Source organism: Oratosquilla oratoria, chromosome 5, assembly GCF_046742065.1.
Source record: "Oratosquilla oratoria isolate Oo_2021 chromosome 5, ASM4674206v1, whole genome shotgun sequence".
Classification (NCBI taxonomy): Eukaryota; Metazoa; Arthropoda; class Malacostraca; order Stomatopoda; family Squillidae; genus Oratosquilla; species Oratosquilla oratoria.
In genome coordinates, this window is record NC_134781.1 from 76,282,849 (window position 1) to 76,306,282 (window position 23,434).

Sequence of the window (23,434 nt, forward strand, 5' to 3'; positions counted from 1 at the left end):
ACTAGGTCGGATGTGGGAAATATATATATATATATATATATATATATATATATATATATATATATGTATCTGAATAAAAAAAAAATAAAAAAAATAACTGGTCGGCAGTTGTAGGTACATTAGCCAATACACTTTTCCCTATGTAAGCATCAATTGCCACATTATCTGTGCTGTGTTTCATTCACATGTGCGTTCATATTCACTCATTCATTTCTGCCTCGGAACCTGAGTCCTTAGTTTCCCAGCCGTACGGATTTTCATGGGATATGCTACAGTCCAGAGGTAATACACAATTATCTCTTAGATATACTTGTAAAATTGGGATCTTATGTGAACTGTACAGTAGCAGAGCAATACCAAATTGGTCGGCAGCAAATGCAAAGACACGGAAGCTACATAGTAAATGGGAAAATGTGTGGGGTACACCCCACACAGCAGGCAGGCGAGAGCGGGCGGGCTGTGGTATGCAGGAGTACCAACATAAAAAACATCAAATTGGTATAATGGCTTATTTGAGCAGCTGTGTACAATTTTTTTGTTGTTGGTGTTAGAAAACATGTTATGCTTGTGCAATGAAGGGATAATATTGTGCTACTTATATACACATACAGAAAATATAGTCTGTACGAGCGCGATAAATTTGGTACTATGATATGACTATAGAAAGGCTAGACAAACAATCCTAAGATATATTTTACAAGAAACTCAAACTAAACAATATATAGTCACGGAAGAAGCATTCAAAGTGTGTCGGAAATAATAAATAAGAAGCGGAGATTGCATAGTACTATTCCACATGTTTCGTCTTACGCAGCACCACTCTAGTATTGCAGCCAGGCGTGAAAGGAATCACAGGAAATGACAGCCTACAGGAAACACTCAGATATCGCATTTATATTGTTGAAATCAGCTATTTTTTTCCAATTTTATTAGACAATAATATTATTTGGCCAAAATCCAACCCCACGTGACCTGTTTCACTCCTATAAAGCAACACTGTACGGGTTAAGGAGGTGTTGTGTGTGCTTTCACTTTAATCAACCCCCTTTATATATCTTTCTGTCTATATATCAAGGGCTTCTTCTTTATAAGGGAGGTAGCCAACTCAAAGGCACATACCCACTCTACTTCCAACTACCCTTGTTTCTCTTATCTTAGCTCCATGTCTCCTACCCTCTGCCCAGGTTAGAAGCATTGCAGCAAGACAGTACATCCATAGTAGGGCCCCAGTATGAACTATAATTTATTTACTTACATAGGATACTTATACTTACTTGTGCCTTTTAACTTTGGGTGCCTCCCTTGTAAGGGGGAAAAAGCTCTTGATATATGTACGTATGTACTTATACAGGAGACAGGGATGACCCTTCATCCATGAGGAACTAAGATGAGAGGGAAACGAAGGGTCGTGAATTGGAGCGGAGTGGGGGTGTGCCTAGGCTGGCTACCTCCCTTATAAGGGGAAAGAGGTCCATGGTATGTAGATAGATAGTTGTTGCCTTGAGTTTCACTAAGTGGTAAACACACAGCCTCAAAGTGGCTGGGAACTGTTCATAGGCACCTCCCACAGATCTCTCCAGGAAGAAGCTTAGGAATGTTGCATTTGTTGTATTGATGTGCGATTTTCTGTGGGCATGGAGGAGCCACCATTTGTTTTCCTTAACTTCACTGCACTACCTAAACGGTTAATGAGTGTCTTCGAACAAGATCAAAATCCTTCACTAAGACCAGGACAGCAGTGGAAAGAGACCTTTTTGGATCCGAGCGTCATACAACTTTTCTTTAGGGTGAGTCTGATACATGAAGATTTCTACTTTGACATTAGTTTAATATCTCTTGCAGTATAGAATTTCTAATATAATTCATTGGGCATTAGTGATGCTTTCATCAGTTCATATTTTAGATATAACATAGTCTTTTGCAGGAGACCCTTAGTTATTGAGTAACCAGCAAGGGTCACTGGGCAGGCCTGTAGGTCCCTCAGGGAAGAAATATTTTGTTGTGTAGGGATTGTTAGTGTGGCACTGTAACATGAGGTGTTCTGTGGTCATTGTATTTAGAGCAGTCTGACTCTGTGACCAAGCCTATTTTGTGTTGATGTGCTGGATGTTTACCAAAACAGTAAATGTTAATAGTTGCAATGAAAAAAAAATGGCAAAACAACATGAATATGTGAATCTAAAATCTATTTAACGTTTTCAGTTATACTGGAAAGTCCGGGGAGACTGGGAATTAGGACATCATGCCCTTAATTGCCTGGTGCAGTTGGCGTCCCTGAATGGAGCTGTACTGGTTAACCGCCAAGTACGCATTAAGTACCTGCGACAGTACCTGGAATGTCTTTTCTCTCTGTTGTCAAGGTGAGTGGGCCAGAATGTTGTCACTCTTGACTAAGATGTAATACTGGTGGATCCATAGTAGTACTACTTTTTACTTCTACTTGTTTACCTATAATAGATCCTGCACATGGGTATTGAATTCATGTTGGCATGCATTCATTACTTTAGGAACTGTTTGGGGCCACTTCTGTGGACGAGAGCCCTACATTTATGTAAAAAGTAAAACCTACTTGCAAAGGAATGATGAGGTGGTTTTGTACTGCTTCTGTCCCTCCTTTATACTGCTCCCCTTGAAATTATTGTTTACCACTTCTATGACGTTACCTCTTCTCTGAACCACCTGTGGCAGTAAGGGAGAGGGAGAATGCCATTACTATGTTCTTATGCATGGTGTTAAAGGTGACTAAATGGGACTGAGTGAGGGGACTAGAGATCCCCCACCATATTTTTCTCCACAAGGTATTTACCCTTTAGTGCTGCAGAGAGCAGGATGCTTAGACCCATCCTTCATCTAGTTTTAGCCTCCTTTTACGACCCAAGTGGGAAAGCTCGGTGCTAGTATTCTTTCCTCCTGTACCACAGGGGTAAGTTAAAATGGAAAAAATATATTAAAAGAAGTGGTGCAAGACAGTATTAAGAGTGGGGGTTGGAATAGCATAATGGAGGGACAGTCCAGTAAAAATAAAGTAGCATTATTTCTGTATAAGCAGATATTTCCTCTTACACAAAATTATGTATAGCTCTGGTCTGTAGGGGTACTCCATATAGACCCTAAAGTATCAGCTGTATGCTATTGAGCAGATTTTTACCATACAATAACATTGAGCAGGAGGGGGATGTCTGTTGAACAGGGAAGGGAGAACGTGAGAGATAGGGGTGAGTGGAGAATGGGTGGGAGTGGGTACTTGCCTTTGACTTGGCTACCTCCCTGGTAAGGGAGGAAAAGCCCTTGGTAGGTAGATAGAATATGTGTGGATTTGGTATGGATAAAGACCAAAGGAGAGATTGGTAATATGTTTGTGAGAAGAAAGATGGATGTGTTTGTGTTGAGTGAAATGGTTGAAAGGGAAGGGTTAGTTTCAGTTTAAGAGCATGTGGGTAAGGTGCTTGTAATGTTGAGATGAGTGGCAGTATCGGTAAGTTACAAGATGTGTAGGTGCATGATGGAGTGAAGTGTCATTAATGACAGTGTGGGCAAAAGTGAGATTGGGATTAGAGATACGCGCATTTGTGAGTGAATGTGGCTCAGGTAGTAAGAAAAGGAAAAAAGAGAGAAGCATTTTGAATTAATCTAAATTGAGAGTTCTGCAGAATGTAAATGTGATGTGCAGGATCTTTATGTTGGAGTTGGGAGATGAGCCAGTAGAAGGTGTAGTTGGGAGTTATTTAGCCGAGTTGTTGGATAGATGGAAGCAGTTGGTAATAGAGTTTAGGGGTTGTGTGAGAGGATGAAACTGAAAGTATGTGGGCACAGGGTAGGTGCATGCCTAGAGGCCTCTACCTCTGTAACAGAGAAAGGGCCCTTTGATGTACGTATGTAGATTGAGGCAGAAGTATGGGGATGAACTGTACAAGGAGCGATGGTAGTGGTAGGTTGGATGTGAGTTAAAAGAGTGGGAGGCTGGAGTCATATGTGCCTGAGAATGGAGTGGAGGTAGAGGTGAATTGCAATTGTAAGTATTACTATTGGGAAGCTTTGCTGGCTGAGTGGGTTAGGGCGTCGTTACTTGCAGTAAAGGTTGAGGGGATGGCGGTTCGAATCTTGTCACTGGCAAAGTTGAACCAAGGGCATGGTTCACTAAATTCCACGCTACATAGTCCTCTGTGAGGGGCACCGTCCTAGCCCTCCAATAGGGGGGAGTTTGTGACGTTAAACCATATCATCATTAAACCATATCAGGTATTACTAATTGATTTCAACTCGAACTTTCAGTGTACAAGTGTCAGAAGTGGAAGCCTTAGGCATCAGTAATATTTTCCGGAAGCTGCTGCTCTTCTTCCCACCGTCTGTACTTGTCGCGCTGCCACAGGAAATGATTCATCAACTGATCGAAAACTTGACAGCTTTGACTTGCAAGTTTGCACAAGGAGCTGCACAGGAGGAAATGGTAAGAGGGAAGAGTGGATTTGTGGTTCTATGGGGGGAGAATGCTATTGGTACATGTGTTATCAAAGTGTAAAGACATTAAATTATTTCAGTTTTCACTTACAAGGTAATAGTAATGAAACTGATCTGTAGAATGTAGGGTTTTCAGGTGGTTTGTTTTATTTTGATACGGGCAGTGAACAAGATGCAGGGAAGACCCGTCATCCAGGAGGAACCAAGATAAGAGGGAGGGAAGAGGGTAGAGGGGAGTGGAGTATGTAGGGGATGGAATGTGAGGGAGTGGTTTCTTTGCCTTTGTTTTTTGGCTACCTCCTGTGTAAGGGGGAAAAAGCCTTTGGTAAATGTGTGTATGTATTATGTGGGCTCTTTTTCCAGATAGTTGGAATTTTATTCCAGCAGGGATGGCCCTTCATCCACAAGGAGCTAAGATGGAAAACACACAGATGTTGGATGGGTGAAGGCTGTGTGCATGCCTTGGCTGGGTACCCCCATTTAAGAAAGGGTCTTCTGGTATATCTATACAGTAAACACTCGATATACGGGATATCAGATATAACAGACAAAAAATCTGACCAGACAAACCCTCGCTATAACGGATGAAAATGTCATAGTGAAGGATCCTCAGTTATAATGGATCTTCAGATATGACTGACCTGTGCCCATATCGTCAGTTATATCGAGGGTTTACTATAATTTCAAATCCTACTAATTTCTAATACTGAACAAACTTCAGGGTATAACAAATCTGTGGTATTTCCATTGGATATAACGACAGACCCCTGTCCCCATATTGAGGGTTTACTGAATATGGAATTTTATTGTACACTCAGGAGTTTGTTTGTACTGTATTAGTTTAGGACTTGTGACCAGCTTTGTGCACAAATTGCATTCACTCATCCCTCACATCTTAGCCCCACAGGGATGAAGGGTCACTGTACAAAGGAAAGTGATATTTAAAAGTTGGGTTTTAAAAAACTCTTATAGGAATTTCTACTTATGAGTTCTTTATTTCTTTTAAAAGGTTGACCATGAGGACCAACTCTTCATGGAAGCCTTTGAACAGATGCTCCAGTCGTGGGCGTGTATCCTGCAGGAAACTACAGGATGGGACAACTCTGAAGTGAAACAGAGTGCTACACTCATCTTTGACACCTATCTCAAGTGTCACCTAGCACCACCTGAAGGCTCAAGACTATCAGTAAGTAGTGATATTATTATTAGTTATTATATGGATGTGCTGTGTCTTGCTACATTGCTTCCGAGCCAGGGCAGTGGATAAGATGCAGGGATGACCTGTCATCCAAGAGGAGCCAAGATAAGAGGGAGGGAGGAAGGTGAATGGGAGTGGAGTATGTGGGGATGGAATGGGTAAGAGTAGATTTTATGCCTTTGTTTTTTTTTGGCTACCTCCATGGTATTATTATTATTATTATATGTATTATTATTAAAGGGAGTGGGTGGGAGATGGGGTTGGTTAGGGAGTGGCTATATGTGAATGATATTTTGATGCAGTCTGAAGGAATTTCTCCCCATCTTCAATGTTTCTACATGAGGGGATAGAAGGAGGAGGGGGTCACTGATGAAATTAAATTGTCTTGCTGTGGATGTGCTGTGTCTTGTTGTATTGCTTCTGACCCATTGTGATGGTCAAGGTGCAGGGATCCCATCATCCTTCAGAAGCCAAGATGAGAGGGAGGTAGGAGTGGAATTATGCCTTTTGACTTTGGCTACCTCCATGGTAAGGGGGAAAAAAGCCCTTGGTATATGTATGTATTATTATTATTATTATTATATACATCTTATTGAGTGGAAGAAAACTATAAATCAGCCAATCAATCTGTTGCCCTAGGTTGCCTTTCAGTGAGAAAGCATTTGTGGCAAGAATCTGAATCATTTGTACGTTAGGGGAGCACCATCTTCCCCAAGTCAGACAGGAAACGGTGCATTAGCACCAGGAATAGAGCTAACAGAGCATTAGGTTTCATAGCCAGGACTGTTACAAATAAAAATGCAGAGGTTAGACCCATCCTGTACTATGTGATACAGTTTTGGTCTCCATCCTATAGAATGGATATCAGTTCACTAGAATCAGTGCAGGGGATAATGACTAAAATGCTACATGGGCTTAGAAATTTACCTTATAGGGACAGGCTCAAGCACCATAACTTACACTCTCTGGAAAGATGCAGAGACTGGGATGATCTAATAGGTCTTCCAGTGGGTCAAAGGCTTTAACAAGGGTGACACAATCAAGGTCATCATATTAGGACAACAGGGCAGGACTTGCAGTAATGGATTTGAATTGGACAAGTTTAGATTTAAGAAGGCAATAGACAAGAACTGGTTTACCAATAGAGTGGTCAAGGAATGGAATAGACTTCGTAACCATGTAGTGAGCGCTGAAACTATTGGTTGTATTAAAAGGTGAGATAACTTTATGGATAGGAATGATAGGTGGTAATGGACATGGAACTGCCTAGTGTAGGCCATATGGTCTCTTGCAGTCTCCTTCATTCTTATATTTTTATTACAGAAGAGTATTGAAGGGAGGTAGCCAAAGAACAAAGGCATAGAAACCACTCCTACCCATTCCATCCCCTACATACTTCACCTCCCTCTACTTTTTTTTCAAGAATAGATACTGAAAAATAATCAGTGTTGATACTAATATATGTTTATATTTCTTTCAGGTTGATGCTGGTGATGACATAGCAGATGCAGTTCAGTCTGACAGACTAGCTTTCAAAGAGCAGCTATTAATGATTGGTCTCTGTGGAAGACAGGTAATTGTGTGGTTTGGGTCCGACAAGTGTTTAAGCCTCATTGACTCAGGTAGTTTAGTAGCTGCTAGTGCTAGCTGCAAGTTAACTTAACCGACAAGTAAGTGTTAACACTAGGGCAGTTTACTAAATTTCTGTTAACATTAGGCAAGTAGAGAGGGTAGTTTACAAGTTGCTGGCACTAGCAGCTACTAAGCCCTTTGTCAACAAGGCTTTAGCTACCTCATAGAATGGTTAATGGCTGATGTTTTCTCCATGTATATAAGGTGGTATGGTCATGTTATGAGAATGGACAGAAGTAGATATCCCTTTAGGCATGAAGATTGGTGTTGGGAGATCAGTGGGTAGATCAATGAAAAGTGGCTTTAAGCAAGAGGGTAATGCCTGTTGAGCATGGAAGGGAGAAGGCAGGGGATAAGCGTGAATGGAAAATAGTTTTGTATGGAGGGTAGTTGACACAGCCCAAAGGGATTTTTCTATTTTTCATGAGAGGACAAGGAGAGAGTGTTGCCTTGTAAGTAAAAAACTGGCCCTGATGTGGGTGTGCTGTGTCTTGCTGCATTGCTTCTGTCCCTGACAGTGGCAGGAAACAGGGATGACCCTTACTCCACAAGGAACTAAGATGAGAAGGAAACAAATGGGAGTGGGTGGGGGGTGCATGCCTTGGCTTTCTACCTCCAATATAAATGGGGAGAGCCCTTTAGTATATAGATTTTCTCTTTCACTTTTCTCTCTCATTCTCTTCTCTCTCTTTTCTCCATTCTATCTCTTCTCTTTTTTCTCTCCCTCTTTCTTTTCTCTCTTCCTCTCTTCACTTCCTGTTTTCTCTTTCTCTTCTCTCTTCCTTTTCTTTTCCTCTCTCTTCTCTTCCTTGCTTTTCTCTCTTCTCTCTCTTTTCTTCTCTCTCTTCTGTTCTCTCTTTTCTTCTCTTTTGTCTCTCCCTTCTCTCTTTTCTTGTCTCTTTTCTTCTTTTTCCTCTCTCTCTCTCTTTCTCTCTCTCTCTCTCTCTCTCTCTCTCTCTCTCTCTCACCTTTGAGCTTGAATGGTGGCTGAAAAGAGGACTGAATTATTGCAAAATTCAGATTTTCAGCTTCTGCTTTTTGTGTTCTCACTGTAGTAAGATAATTAGCACATTGGATGAATTCAAGAATTTAGTATGTTAACCATTGTTTATTGTCCCCAATATTGGATGTACGTTACCATTACGCATTTTTAGAGGTTAAAGTAGAAATGTTATAGAATGGATACATACAGATTTATTTATTTATATGTTTCAGGTTCCAAGATAAGAGGGAGGGAGGAGGGTGGAGGGGAGTGGAATATATAGGAAATGGAATGGGTGGGAGTGGTTTCTATGCCTTTTTCTTTTTGGCTACCCCCCTGTGTAAGAGGGAAAATGCCTTTGGTATATGTATGTGGACAAGGTGCAGGGATGGCCCGTCATCCAGGAGGTGCTAAGATAAGAGGGAGGGTGGAGGGGTGTGGAGTGTATTCAGGGATGGAATGGGTGTGAATGATTTTATGCCTTTTCCTTTTTGGCTACCTCCCTTGTAAGGGGGGAAAAGCCTTGGTATATGTATGTATGTATATATATATATATATATATATATATATATATATATATATATATATATATATGTATGTATATATATATATATATATATATATATATATGTATACATATAGAGATATATATATATATATATATATATATATATATGTATGTGTATATATATATATATATATAATCCAGGAGGTGCCAAGATAAGAGGGAAGGAAAGGGGTGGATGGGAATGGAGTATGTTGGGGATGGAATGGTTGGGAGTAGTTTTTATGCCTCTGTTTTTTGGCTACCTCCCTTGTAAGTGGGAAAAAGCCTTTGGGATATGTATGTATGTATTTATATGTTTATTTATTGGTTTATTTTTACTTACAGGTTCCCGAACACAGTGTACCATTGTTAACACAATTACTGGAGGAGAGAGTGGGCCGTTTACGAACCCAGCTGGCACATATTCACACGAACAACCTGACTATAGGTGACAACTCACAATTAGACCAACTCTTTGAGGATATCCACTGGCTCTTGCTTATTGCAGGTAAAGTGAGGCATGAGTTGCAAGATTGCAAATATTGAATTTGGAAATAAGGTAAGATGCAGGGATGACCTGTCATCCAGGAGGTGCCAAGATAAGAGGAAGGGAAGAGGGTTATGGGGAGTGGAGTGTGTAGGAGATGGAATGGGTGGGAGTGGTTTTTTATGCCTTTGTTTTTTACAAGGGGGTAGCCTTTGGTATATATATATGTAATATATGACAGTCTTCGTGTATGGTGTGTAGTGAATCAGAAACATACTAGTTTCACAATCACCACTTTTCTCTCTGTTGTTCACTCAGGCTGTGATTCTATGCCAGACTAAGATAAAGAACCTAGGCATTGCCATGGGGTTTAACAGTAAAGGTGGTAGGTTGTTATAAATGTTTGAGTATGCTACATGTGTAGTCTCTCTCTCTATCTCTCTCTCTCTCTCCTCTCTCTCTCTCTCTCTCTCTCTCTCTCTCTCTCTCTCTCTCTCTCTATCTCTCTATCTATCTATTTCTCTTTGTCTCTATCTCTCTCTTCTTCTCTATCTCTCTATCTCTCTCTCTTTCTCCTCTCGTCTCTCTCTCTCTCTTTCTCCTCTCGTCTCTCTCTCTCTCTCTCTCTCTCTCTCTCTCTCTCTCTCTCTCTCTCTCTCTCTCTCTCTCTCTCTCTCTCTCTCTCTCTCTCTCTCTCTCTCTCTCTCTCTCTCTCTCTCTCTCTCTCTCTCTCTCTCTCTCTCACACACACACACACACACACACACACAGACACACACACACACACACACACACACACACACACACACACACACACACACATACATGCATACATACATATTGGTGTTGCATAAGAGATGGATGTGTGGTGTAAAGAATAATGACATAAGCTTTTGTTCCTGTCCTTGTCATGTGGTGTTCAATGGGGAGGATTTTGGGTGTCCAATTGGGGTGGTTTTGGTACATCATGTTGTTACTTCTATTACTTTCAGTGTACTCTCCTGCAAGAGGACTAGGGCAACACATTGATGATTGATTGATTAATGTATAAGGCTAATACTTTATTTTTACTTTATGTTACAGGCCATGTAACAACAATGGACAATGAGGGAGAAACTGCATTGATACCTTCAGAAATGGTTACCTATAGTATGAGTGCTGCCCCAAATGTCAATCTTGAGGCCACCTTGCAACTTCTTGCAGCCCCAGCACAGATGCCCCAGGACATTCCAAATTCAGCTTCTGGGGATCCGTTGATAAGGTTAGGGTCTGGCTGCTGCAGACCTCATGCCTCATACATGGGCTCTCATTGTGTTGTGTATTGAATATGGTACAGACAGAAACATGTCCAGATTCCAGGCATGTCTAGAATAATCTCTTATATGTTTTGTTCCATCAGCTCTTTTTGTAAAAATGACAATGATTTTCTGATGCAACATTTACCTTTCTTTCTATTTAAGGTTAATGAGTGCAGTTCTGAGACTATGTGAAACAGAATCTCAAGCACTCAAAGCAAATATGGGTCATCTACTTAGTCCCGAAGTCTCATCATCTCTTATGTGGTTTCTTAGAAGATTTTGTTTATCATACCTCCTTCCATATGAATCATTCTATGCTGAGGTAAGATGTTGGGCATAAAAGAATGTAATTCTTGAAATGTAGTTAGGATGTATTGGCTGTGTGCTTGTCTGTCAGGGCTATGTGATGTTGCCATGGTTGTTCAAAGTATATGTAGACAGGATGGGGAGGAAAGTAAATGTAAAAGTGCTAGGGAGAGGTTTGGAGTTGGTTGCCATGAAGTGAAGTGGTGGGGATAAACCAGCTTCAGCTGTTTGGTCCTGCTGTAGAGGTGCTCTGTCTTGCTGCATTGCATCTCATTTGAGCAGTGTGCAGGAGACAGGGACAACTTGTCAACAAGAAGCTGAGATGGGAGGGATAATGAAAAGGTTTTTGGACAGGTGAAGGGTGATTATATGCACTTGGCCACCCCTGTATAAGGGGAAAAGGGTCTTTTGGTATATGTATTTATGGGTGGGAGTGGGTACATGCCTTTGACATAGCTACCTCTCATAAAAGGGGGAAAGAAGCTCTTGGTAGATGTATGTATGTATATATTTAGATAGATGTTTTTATTTTATTTTTTATTTTTTGCAGCTTAGTGTTGCATTAACATCAGCATTTGGCCGTGACTCAGAGGGTGGTTGTTGGACGTTGAACTATCTCTTGTCAACTGTTGAACAGACGCTAAGGTTACGAAGTGCAGAGCCAGGAATGGTTGAAGACACTGTCAACCTCTTGGTCACAATGGTAGACAGTAAAGAAAGGCAAGTCGTTACATTTTAAAGAATTTAACTTGTTTTGTGTTGTGTTAGGTCAATGTGCTCATGTCCGGTAGGTTCCGTGTTTGGTATACAAGTTATGTTTGTAAGTGTACTACAATTGATGTGGTCTCATGAATGACAGATGTAGCATTTTATCGATGCTTGTTCACATGTGTGGTCTAATATTTGTGGTAAATTTTTTTTCTTTTTTCTTTTTTTTCTCCAACAGAGGGGCACACATAGTAAAGTCTGATGGGTTGATGGAATTAGTTAAATTGCAACATAGTGGAAGACTTGCGTCTATTTCATCTGCTGCACAGAGAGGACTTATGCAGGTATTAATACAAATATAATGAAAAAAAAAATTCTGGATAATTTTTGTAAATTATTCATGGCCGTAAATGAAGATTCATACCTTAACCCTTTCTCTATTAAAAGAGTATCAGATGACACAATAAAGTATCTTGGTAATAAACAGGTTTAAAGAATGTGCTTCAGTGTGGGTAAGGGTCAATGAAGAAGAGTGTGATTTCATTTCCCAATGAAGGAGTTGTACATACATATACCAAAGGCTTTTCCCCCCCTTACCAAGGAGGTAGCCAAAAAACAAAGCCATAAAATCCACTCCCACATGTGAAATAAATTAAATAGATGACTGCAGCCACAGTAATGGGTTAGCCGTTAGTATAAGGGATTGATTTGTAAATGCATACACATACATATACCAGTGGCTTTTTCCCCCCTTACAAGGGAGGTAGCCAAAGTCAAAGGCATAAATCCACTCCCACCCATTTCATCTCCACATACACCACTCCCATTCACCAACTCTCCCTCCCTCTTTTCTTGGCTCCTCCAAGATGACAGGTCATTCCTGCATCTTACCCACTGCCCTGGATCAGAAGCAATGCAGCAAGACACAGCACATCTATAGGAAGGCCGCTTCATTTAATTGGCGACCCTCCCTTCTCCATCCCCTTATGCAGAAAAAGAGAAGACTAATGAAAATCCATTTGTTGATTCAGTTCAATGTTACAAACTCCTCTCAGAGTGGGCTAGGCCACTCCTCACAGAAGCAGTGTCCTCTTACCTTCGGGCCATCTCAAAATATCCACACATATCCACCACCTACTCCCATCCCCCACCCACTCCCATTCCACTCTCCCCATCTTCAGTGTATCTGCATGAGGGAACAGAAAGGTGAGGTTGCCAATTAAATGAAGCAGCCTTGCTGTGGTTGTGCTGTGTCTTGCTGCATTGCCTTTGACCCAGGGTGATGGGCAAGATGCAGGGATGACCCATCATCCAGGAAGAGCCAAGATGAGAGGGAGGGAGTGAGGGAGAGGTGGATGGGAGTGTATCAAATGGTTGGGAGTGGAATGATATCTTTTGACTTTGGCTGCCTCCTTGATAAGGGGGGGAAAGAACCCTAAGTATGTGTATGATATGTATATGTCTTTACTATAAACATGCCTTCTACCAGGCAAGGTTCAAACTCCCTCCACTCCTCTCTTCTACCTTGCTTGGACAGCAAGCTGTTATTGACTTGTTTTAATTGAGTGACAGTTTGAGCTAATATTTTTTATTTTATCCAGGGCTTGGTTATGTGTGCTGCAGCTATTAGTGACACAGAAGCACGCACACAGTACTGGACTCATGTGTTAGACCCTCCCATAGCAGCTTTCAAACACTTGGTCACAGCAGAGTCATTTGCTAAACAGTACTTGGAAGAAGAGCCAAGAAAACAGGTTCTACTTCACATTGATAACATTATTGGTGAGTTGTGATCAACAGCTTACTTTACTTCCTTGTTTATCATTATTTCTGTTTAACACTTATCTCTATCTCTCTCTCTCTCTCTCTCTCTCTCTCTCTCTCTCTCTCTCTCTTTTCATGTATACAAAAAATTGTAATGTACATAGAGGGAGCTATGTTTATGGGGTCCTGTCTCTTTCTATATGTATATAAAAAATTGTAATGTACATAGAGGGAGCTGTGTTTATGGGGTCCTGTCTCTTATTCTTCAGTTAATGCACCTCATTGCGAATGTATAATTCCAGCTTAGGGAATAAACATCCATGCACATTTAATGGCCCAATTACTAAAGTTCTGGTGGGAGCCTTCCCAACCTTCTTATGCCCTGTCTTTTCACAGGAGGAAAATATAACCATATGATTTTCTTCTCTCATCACAGTTATTTTCTTGGTACATCCCACTTACACAATCAACATGCCCGATCCTCCTCTACATTCATTATATCCCTGAAACGCTACCCATCTCCTCCTAACCACCTTCGTTTACTAACGTAAATCTGCACCTTCTCTGCACTTGACCTAACAGTCCCCTCTCACTCATTTGACATCCTTTCTTAAGCCTCAGATATTCATGTTTACCAATGGCAGGTATTAGGGAGGGCAGTATAATTTCAAATAACTTTTCTTTAATGTAGCTAGAATTCTTTTGACTTTCCTTTATTGTTACTTTTTTCATGCATTTTTGCATGATTTATTGCTTTGTACTATTTCTTTATTTCACAGGTGCCATGCAAGGTTGCTTAATGCCCACAGCCCAGTGCCTGTTTACCCGTCTAGTTGGCATCCTGGGGGATTGTGTTCGGTTAGTGGATCTGTACCATAATTATGCTACTGTGGTAGAAGCAGTTTTAGAGCTTTATGTCGAGTGTGGCAGAAGACTACTCTGCTACTTGACTCCAGTAAGTTTTATTTATCATAAATTTTTATGCTTGTTGCAGGGGTGATGTTTAGCAAAATCATTTGTACCTGTCTTGTGTAATGGATGTCAGAAGAGGTTTTATTTGAATTTATATTAGTTCAGGAATAATGGCTATGGTGGTTGTACTCATTTGTGATTGGTCTGTGCATAGTTGGAAGGAACTCGGTCATGATACAGGTAACCAGGTAAGGCTGCATGATAAAGGGAAAGGTACATAAGAGCTAAAACTGAAGGAATTAGCTTGGAATTCATGTGAAGGATCAAAGCACAATGGAGTATGGCTGCAGAGATGTTAACCGTCTTCACAATGGATCCCATAGATGATTGGCTAAAGTTATAGACAGTTTTCTGGTAGCTTTTTTTCCCCCTTCTGCGGGAGGTAGGGAAAAAAAGAAAGAAAAAGGCATGGAAACCACTTCCACCCATTTCATCCCCTACATACTCCATTCCCTTCTACCCTCATCCTTGCCACCTGCCCACTGCCTTGGTGAGAAGTAATCCAAGATAGCACATCCACAGCAGGGCCCCATTGCTTCATTAACCAAAAAGTTTTCCTCGCAGAGGCCACAAGCTAGTACTAGGCACCATTTTCTTCTCTATGTATGAAAGAGGCCAGTTGCTAGTTTCCAAAGAGTTGGAGATTTTTTCTCGCATTTTTCAACTTTAATGGACCTTTCCAACCATGATAACAAAAATTACATATCCTGTAAATGATATATGGTTCACACTAAAGCAGCCACTATATTGTTTTGCACAATCAGAAACACCAGCAAAGGAGAAATACAAGAAACACAAAACAAATATTTATGAGCAATTAGAGGTTGTACCTGAAGCAACCCAAGCTACTAAAATCCTTCTCTTTGGACACAATATGAAAATTATAGGTACAAAGTTGTATGCAAGAGCTCTGAATCCTGTTCATTTCATTAGATAACATAGGTATAACCAGCTCAAAAAAAAAAAAAGCAATACCAACAGTGTACTAGTCAAACATCTACAACCACCTACTGCCTGTATCTCACAATACATCCATAAAAAAACATGATCACTCTCAGGTCACAAAACTAGTTCTTCAAGACTGACCAAGCTTCCCACTCCATCAACCTCTGCCTCAAGACATTAGCCCCACAGGAAAATCACTTCAAAGAGAAGCAAGAATCACATTAGCACACTTGCATTCAAGTTACTATCCCAATACAGAAAAGGCCAGGCAACAAAAACATATTGCTCCAGATGCAACCATCGCACTGAAGATATCAAATATCTTATACCGACCCACCCAAGCCATTCCCAGACAACAGCACAATATTTCTTCTTTAAGTGATTTATGAGCAAATTCTGTGGCTGTTGCCAGTTACATGGGAGTTCCGGGTCTCCTGCAAGAAAGACCTTGAGGAATAAGTTGATTAAGTGATGCAATCTCCCAACATTTAAACTGACATCCCTCTTGCCACCATCATCACCCCTTGCACATCTCATCACATTACTTTTGTCCACATCTACACACCGTAACACATGCACATTCCGATCAGTAACCAAACCTTTTAAGACAGACAAACTCAGTATTTCACCGAAAACCCCCAGACATAAACACCATAGGAGAAGAAAAGACTTTCATTCACATCTAATAAGAACCACATTGACACAATTGTGCACAGGAACCATCTAACATTGAAAACACACCAACACAGAATGGGCCTTGCTTAACTGCCCCAGATAAAACCATCTCACAGAAGACAAAGAACACCTCACACTACAATGCCCTACACTAACTATCTCTAAACAACAACACAATATATATTCCTTGGGTGTCTTGTGAACCTACCTGGAGGCTGTTGCTGATTACCTAAAGGCTGGGTTTTCTGTAGGAGTGACCAGAGCCAACTGATCGATTGATTACCACATAAAGAAATTGTGAGGGTAAACCAACTCCAGCTGTCAGGCTACACTGTGGATGTACTGTCTCACACCATTACCTTTGATCCGAGCAGTGTGGCAGGGGACAAGGATGGGAGGGGCAATAAATGGGTTTTGGATGAGTGTGATGTGTGTGTGCCACCCCCATTATAAAGGAGAAAAGGCTCTTTGGTATATATGTGTATATGTATATATATGTGTGTGTGAATATATATATATAAAATGGAGAATGGTTGTGTATGGATGATACTGTGATGCATGAAAGGGAGTGGGTGGGGGATAGGGGGTGAGGGAGTGTGTGAAAAAAAAATAATTTGATGCAGCCTGAAGGGATTTCTCCCCATCTTCTCCTTTTCTGCATGAGGGGACAGAGGAGGGGTCACCGATTTAATGAAACGGCCTTGCTGTGGATGTGCTGTGTCTTGAGTCACTGCCTCTGACCTAGGGCAGTGGACAAGATGCAGGGATGACCCGTCATCCAGGAGGTACCAAGATAAGAGGGAGGGTAGAGGGTGGAGGGGAGTGGAGTGTATTAGGGATGTAGTGCGTGGGAATGTTTTTATGGCTTTGTTTTGTTTTTTTGGCTACCTCCCTTGTAAGAGGAAAAAGCCTGTGGTATATGTATGTATAAAATTTTGCATCTTTTATGATTGTCACAAGTTATATCCAAATAGGTTTTATTCATTGCATGTTATTTTCAGCATATGTATTCCCATTTTTCAGAATGCAAGTAAACAGCTTTTTGAAGCTTCAGTACTCCTAGTGAGTGCTTACGCTCGACACAACATAGGACGTCGCACGGTGGATGCTAGTGGGGAGGAAGATCAGTGGCGTGACATCCAGCTGCTGATGGAGTTGCTGACCTCCCTGCTCAGCAAGGTAGAAATAATGGTTGTAGCTTATTTTGTTTATTAGACTTAAAAGGTCCTTGGGATAATTAGGCACAAGTATCATACTTGGTTTTTTGCAGTGACCAAAGCCAGATGATCCCAAAAAGCTTAAGAGTAGACCACAAACTGAAGGGATCTCAGTTTGTCGAGTTTCCTCTTGTTAGTGACCCCAGAAGCTGAATTGTTTTCATCTGGTGTTAACCAGAATAAAAACTAAAGTGCCAGGTGTTGAGGTGTTTAATTGGGTCAGAACTTGCTAAGATGTTTATTCAAAGGACTCCATCCAGTCTGTCTTGAGCCAGTTTTTTTCAGTGGTAGCTGTGCCCATTTTTCTCTGTTGTAAATTGGACAAAAAAATATTGTGGTGAATAAACATTAGACCATAATCTTTCAAAGAATTAAGATTGAATGTATAAAATTTGTAATCCTGGTGCATTTTGTATTTCAGATGTTTTTGCATGTTGTTATGCATGAGGTGGAATGGGTGGGGGGGATGGGGGGTGAGGTAGTATGTGTGAGCAAAATTTGACGCAGCCCGAAGTGATTTCTCCCCGTCTTATCCTTTTATGCATGGGGGGACGGAGAGGGAGGTTGCCGATTTAATGAAGCGGCCTTGCTGTGGACGTGGTGTGTCTTGCGACACTGCTTTTGACCCAAGGCAGTGGACAAGGTGCAGGGATGACCCATCATCCAGGAGGTGCTAAGATAAGAGGGAGGGTGGAGGGGTGTGGAGTGTATTCAGGGATGGAATGGGTGGGGATGATTTTATGTCTTTTTCTTTTTGGCTACCTCCCTTGTAAGGGGGAAAAAGCCTTGGTATATGTGTGTACAGACAAACATATGAACAAGTTTTGATATAACAGAATCCAAGTTTACTAGAAACAAACAACCTGTGATCAGACCATTACAGTTACATAATTGTAGTCTCAGTGCAGAACACTAGACCATAATGATGCTTAAGGGAGTTATGCCTTAATGTTAACGTGGGTTAAGATGAAACTGAGATGAGATATGTTGGTTTTTGTGAGTACATATGGACCTGTTAGTGAGGAAAGTAAAGAGGAAAGGGAGGATTTTTGGTTAGAGTAGGCTGAGTGTTTACAAATTTTTTGGAGGAATGTGAATGTAGTGGTGTTTTGGATTTCAAAGTTAGAGTAGGGGATGAGCCAGTAGATAGAATAGTAGGGAGGTTTGGTATGCCAGGTAAGGATCTTAATGGAGAAATGATGTTGGAGATGTAGAGAGTTGACGATAGCAAACATTGTTAAGGAAGAGAGCCAAGCATAAGTATACATGGGAAGGGATGGTGGACAGGGTGGTGTGATGGGGCATTAAAGGAATATGTAGTATTATCCAAACAAAAGATAAGAAGATTTCTAGACATATTTTCAGGGGAGAGAGTGGAGGAATGTCAAATGTTTTTTTTTTTTGTTGGAATGGAAATTGAGAGTGGAGGAGGAAAAGGATGGGAGGTAGAAAAATGTTGATAGCAATTGAATGAGAAGGAAAAGGAAAAAGAATACCAGGAGAAGCTGAGAATTGTGATAGACGGAGAAGAATAAAGGGGAGGTAGGAGTAGAAGATGAATGAATAGGTTTCAAGGAGACAAAATGTGTAAAGATAGTATGTGGGATAAAGAAAATGGGAGGAAATAGAAGGAAGGGTAGTGAATGATAGGATGAAAAAGTGAAGGCAGTAGTAGGAGAGTGTATGTGAACTGCTCGCAAGGTACTCGGGAAACATGAGAAATACAAGAAGAGAGAAGGCAAAGAGGAGAACAGATCTAAAATAGAGTAAGAGATTGACAGAAGAAAGCAGAGTGAGTCAGAAGAGATGAAAAAGGATGTAAATGTACAGGTGTCATTGGAAGTGAAGGTGGTAAGGGGAAGATAGGTAGAATATTTCGGAGAATTGCTGAATGTGGAGGGGGTTAGGGGGAAATATATATATATATTGTGTGTGTGTGTCTTGCTGCAATACTTTTGACCCAGGGCAGTTGGTGGATGCAGGGATGACCCATCATCCATGAGGAGCTGAGATGGGAGGGAAGTGATTTTGGTGGGAATAAGTACATGCCTCTGACTCAGCTACCTCCCTTATAAGGAGAAAAAAACTATTGTGTGTGTGTGTGTATATATATATATATATATATATATATATATATACATATATATATATATATATATATATATATATATATACACACACACACATACATACATATACCAAAGGCTTTTTCCCCCTTACATGGGAGGTAGCCAAAAAACAAAGGCATAGAAACCACTCCCACCCATTCCATCCCCTACATACTCCACTCCCCTCTACCCTCTTCCCTCCCTCTTATCTTGGCACTTCCTGGATGACAGGTCATCCCTGCATCTTGTCCACTGCCCTGGGTCAGAAGCAGTGTCGCAAGACACAGCACATCCACAGCAAGGCCACTTCATTAAATCGGCAACCCCCCCCTCTCCGTCCCCCCATGCATAAAAGGATAAGACGGCTACATTTATTTATTTCTCATACATACTTCCTCACCTCCATCCCCCACCCACTCCCCCTCATGCATCACATCATCATCCATACACAACCATTCTCCATTCACCCCTATCTTCTGTCCTCTCCCAACTTTCCTCAGCAGACATTCCCCTCTTTCCCAATGCCCCTTTTACCCCAGCCATCCATTTCATCCCTGGTCGCCTCCTCATATTCACTCCTTCCATCTCTGCCTTCCACACCTCTTACTAATCTTTCTTCACTCGTTCTGTCCATGTGTCCAAAGCATCCCAATATTCTATCAACCCTTTCTTCCAACTCACTTTCCACCCCTGTTCTCCTCCTTACCATCTCGTTTTTCACTCTATCCAGCCTAGTAACCCCTATCATACATCTTGGGAACCTCATCTCAAACACGTTCAAATTCCTCTCTTCCTCTCTTATGTTCCATGTTTCTGCCCCATACAGTTCTTTCAGCACAATCACTCCTTCATACAATCTCCTCTAAGCATCCATTCCCAAATGTCCATTTCTCAATACACATTTTAATCCCCCAAGGCATTTACTTACTTCTCTCAATCTACATGCTACCTCCACCTCCATTCCTCCCTTTCCTGCCACATTCATAAAACATATAAAAGATTTAGGCAAATTAAATTTATATGAATATACCATCTAAGAGTGTACAATTGGAACTAAATCTTAGAAACTTAACAAACACATACACACACGCACCTATTTATATTAGACAAAATCTACACTGTCTATATATAGCAAAGGCATTTTTCCCCCTTGTAAAGGAGGTAGCCAAGTCAAAAGGCTAAAGTGAATTCAAAATATATACAGAGTCCTTAATTCCCCTTGTAAGGGAGATAACCAGTACAGTGCATCCCTTTTCATTAAATATCATCCTCTTGCTGTCATTGCTTAAAGCAGTGTTTTTGAAATGATTACTCCAAAATTTAATTTCGCAGTTATCAATTACCCCATTGAACATATACCCGGTAATATCGGATGTTTTTTTCGCTGTCACCTGATGAACTGCATGGGCTATATAGCCTGCTATTGGCTGTATATATTATAAGGCTCCAACACAAATGAATGTAGTGATATATATGTAATTGGAGAGAGTTAAACTGATTGACTTGATCAGGCTACCTCTTCTCACACAGAACATCCATTACCCCAAAAATATGGGTCCATTACCCCACTGGGGTAATTTACCCCAGGGTTGGGAAACACTGGCTTAAAGGAAGACTCCTGAAGACCAGAGCTGTACAGCATGCTCTTATGATTCAGAACTAATCACCACCCATAGAGGAATGCTAAGTTACTTTTAACTTATCATAACCCGGTCTGAAATTCCTCTTCCCTTTACCACCCCTATGAATCCACCTCTTCAGTTTCATTAAACACCTTGAGGACAAGAATATTGCCTCCATGTTCTCCTACGTGTTGTAAAAAGTGACTGAATGGCACAGAGACCAGGGACATCCTTTTGCATTTTTCTCTCACAGAAAGTCAAGGTAGACGTATACATTTACCCAGCTACACTTCTGATAAGGGGGAGTCAATGAGGTTTATCTTTATGTATGTTGTTGTTTGGAGGTTATGTGAATGGTTACATGACTAATTGTTTTTATTTCTTCTCCCAACAGGACTTCATCGACCTTGCTCCATCAGGTCATGGCGAGGATGAAAGAGTGGCAGCAGCTGATGTTTGCCTTTTTGGTCTCAACATTATAATGCCTCTAATGTCCAGAGATCTCCTGCGACTCCCAACCCTGTGCTCACAGTACTTCAAAATGATTACCTTCATTGCAGAAATCTACCCTTGTAAAGTCTGCCAATTGCCAGAAGAGCTTATGAAAGTGAGTGAAAGCTGTAAAAAGAAATTTTTTTGGGTGTCAAATATTCAGAATTTGAATTTACACATAAATGCACTAGATATGTTTCCATTTGCCCCTCCAGTCAGTCTGTCAGTTAAATGGACAATTTGTATAATTGCTAACAAGTTGCAAGAATGTGTAACTGTTAGATGTTTTGGTCCATGTGTCAATGAAACTTGGCTTAAGATATGTACCAGAGGAGGGAAATGAGATGTAATAGTTCACTGTATATGTGTATGATAGCCATAGCTAATAGTACATACATACATACATATACCAAAGGCTTTTTTCCCCCTTACATGGGAGGTAGCCAAAAAGAAAAAGGCATAGAAACCACTCCCACCCATTCCATCTCCTACATACTCCACTCTCCTCCACCCTCTTCCCTCCTGGATGACGGGTCATCCCTGCATCTTGTCCACTGCCCTGGATCAGAAGTAGTGTCGTAAGACACAGCTCATCCACACATCCACAGCAATGCCGCTTCATTAATTCGGTGACATCCCACCCCCCCACCATCTCCATCCCTTCTTGCAGAAAATGAGAAAATAGGGAGAAATCCCTTTGGGCTGCATCAATTTATTTCTCGTACATACTCCCTCACCCCCCCATCCCCCTCATACATCACAGCATCATCCATACACAACCCTTCTCCATTCACCCCTATCTTCTGTCCATTCCCATCCTTCCTCAACAGACATTCCTCTCTTTTGTAATGCCCCTTTTATCCCATCCATCCATCTCATCCTAGGATGCCCCCTCATGTTCACACACCTTCCCCTCTGCCTTCCACATGTGTATGACAGCTATAGTTAATAGTAGATCATCATATAATTTTTCCGTGTGACTGGAGTCTTGCACATATTCCATGTATGAACATATAGTGGTGATATGAATAATGCTTGGGTATAGATACTCAATATTTTACAAAGGCACATGTTTGTTATGGTACTAGGATTTATAATTTGAAGACTTTTTTTTTCCCAACAAGAAGTAATGGTAAATTTCTTAATATTGATTGTATTTCTCTTTATTTTTCAGAATTTACTAGCATCCATTGAATTAGGTTTGACAAGTTTTGGGCCAGATGTTGGTACGCTTTCCTTCGATTTCCTTGTGGTATTGGGGTCTTATGTTCATAAGAATTGTGGTCCAGAAACTCCAGTGAGACAAGGACTTAGGCCATTCCTCAAGGTATGTTGATTTTTTCCTCTTTGTTTCTTTGTCAGGGGGTTGGGTTCAAGGATGGGGGTTATGTTGTTGCATGCCTTGGTTAGGCTGATCCCACTGAGAAGGGAGATCAGATCTTTTGGTATATGTACATTGATAAATTTCTCCAGAATTTTATTTTATTCATTTATTTTATTTTATTTTATTTATTTATCTTTTTATACTTTGGCACACCATTGACGGTATAATCGCCAACCAAATAACTCCCATAGTCGATGAATCATAGTAATAAAAAGAAAAGAAAAAAATTGCCAAAAATCTATGTATCATCCGATCATAATGGAATTGGTTTTAAAATATGAGCCATGTCTTCCGGTTTTTTTCAGCCCCCCGCGAGCTAAAAATAATGTCAGGAATGAATAATAATTATAAACATTACTCAAGACCCAACATTTTTTACAAGTAACGTTGCATTTCTCCTATAGTATTGGTAATTTTGTGATTCCATTAGACCCGATATGCATATATCATTGTAGAGAATTTTATTGGGAAAAAAAATTATACCAAATTGAATGACATAACTTGAAAAATACAGTTGGAAATCAGAAAAGAGAATAAACATTTTCATGTGATTTACCTTAAACCTTCATTGTAATAAAAAATTTGACAGAAATTCATTTATTCATGGGATTTGTTTAAAAATATGTGCAAATTTCTCAC

The 23,434-nt window shown here is 40.7% G+C and overlaps 1 protein-coding gene across 2 annotated transcripts in view; it reads left to right on the plus strand.

Annotated features, from left to right (window-relative positions):
• LOC143025569 (exportin-4-like) overlaps window positions 1–23,434 on the plus strand; it is a 47,006-nt gene that overhangs the window by 13,173 nt on the left and 10,399 nt on the right. Inside the window, exons 7-21 of one of the 2 annotated variants that reach the window (XM_076185450.1) lie at window positions 1,674–1,787; window positions 2,203–2,360; window positions 4,273–4,447; window positions 5,468–5,644; window positions 7,137–7,229; window positions 9,163–9,325; window positions 10,388–10,565; window positions 10,765–10,924; window positions 11,459–11,628; window positions 11,855–11,960; window positions 13,218–13,398; window positions 14,160–14,335; window positions 16,996–17,163; window positions 21,314–21,526; window positions 22,586–22,738. In XM_076185450.1, coding sequence (XP_076041565.1) covers window positions 1,674–1,787; window positions 2,203–2,360; window positions 4,273–4,447; window positions 5,468–5,644; window positions 7,137–7,229; window positions 9,163–9,325; window positions 10,388–10,565; window positions 10,765–10,924; window positions 11,459–11,628; window positions 11,855–11,960; window positions 13,218–13,398; window positions 14,160–14,335; window positions 16,996–17,163; window positions 21,314–21,526; window positions 22,586–22,738 — 2,385 coding nt within the window. The remainder of the gene's footprint in view (window positions 1–1,673; window positions 1,788–2,202; window positions 2,361–4,272; window positions 4,448–5,467; window positions 5,645–7,136; window positions 7,230–9,162; window positions 9,326–10,387; window positions 10,566–10,764; window positions 10,925–11,458; window positions 11,629–11,854; window positions 11,961–13,217; window positions 13,399–14,159; window positions 14,336–16,995; window positions 17,164–21,313; window positions 21,527–22,585; window positions 22,739–23,434) is intronic. The other variant, XM_076185451.1, reaches the window with a different exon arrangement.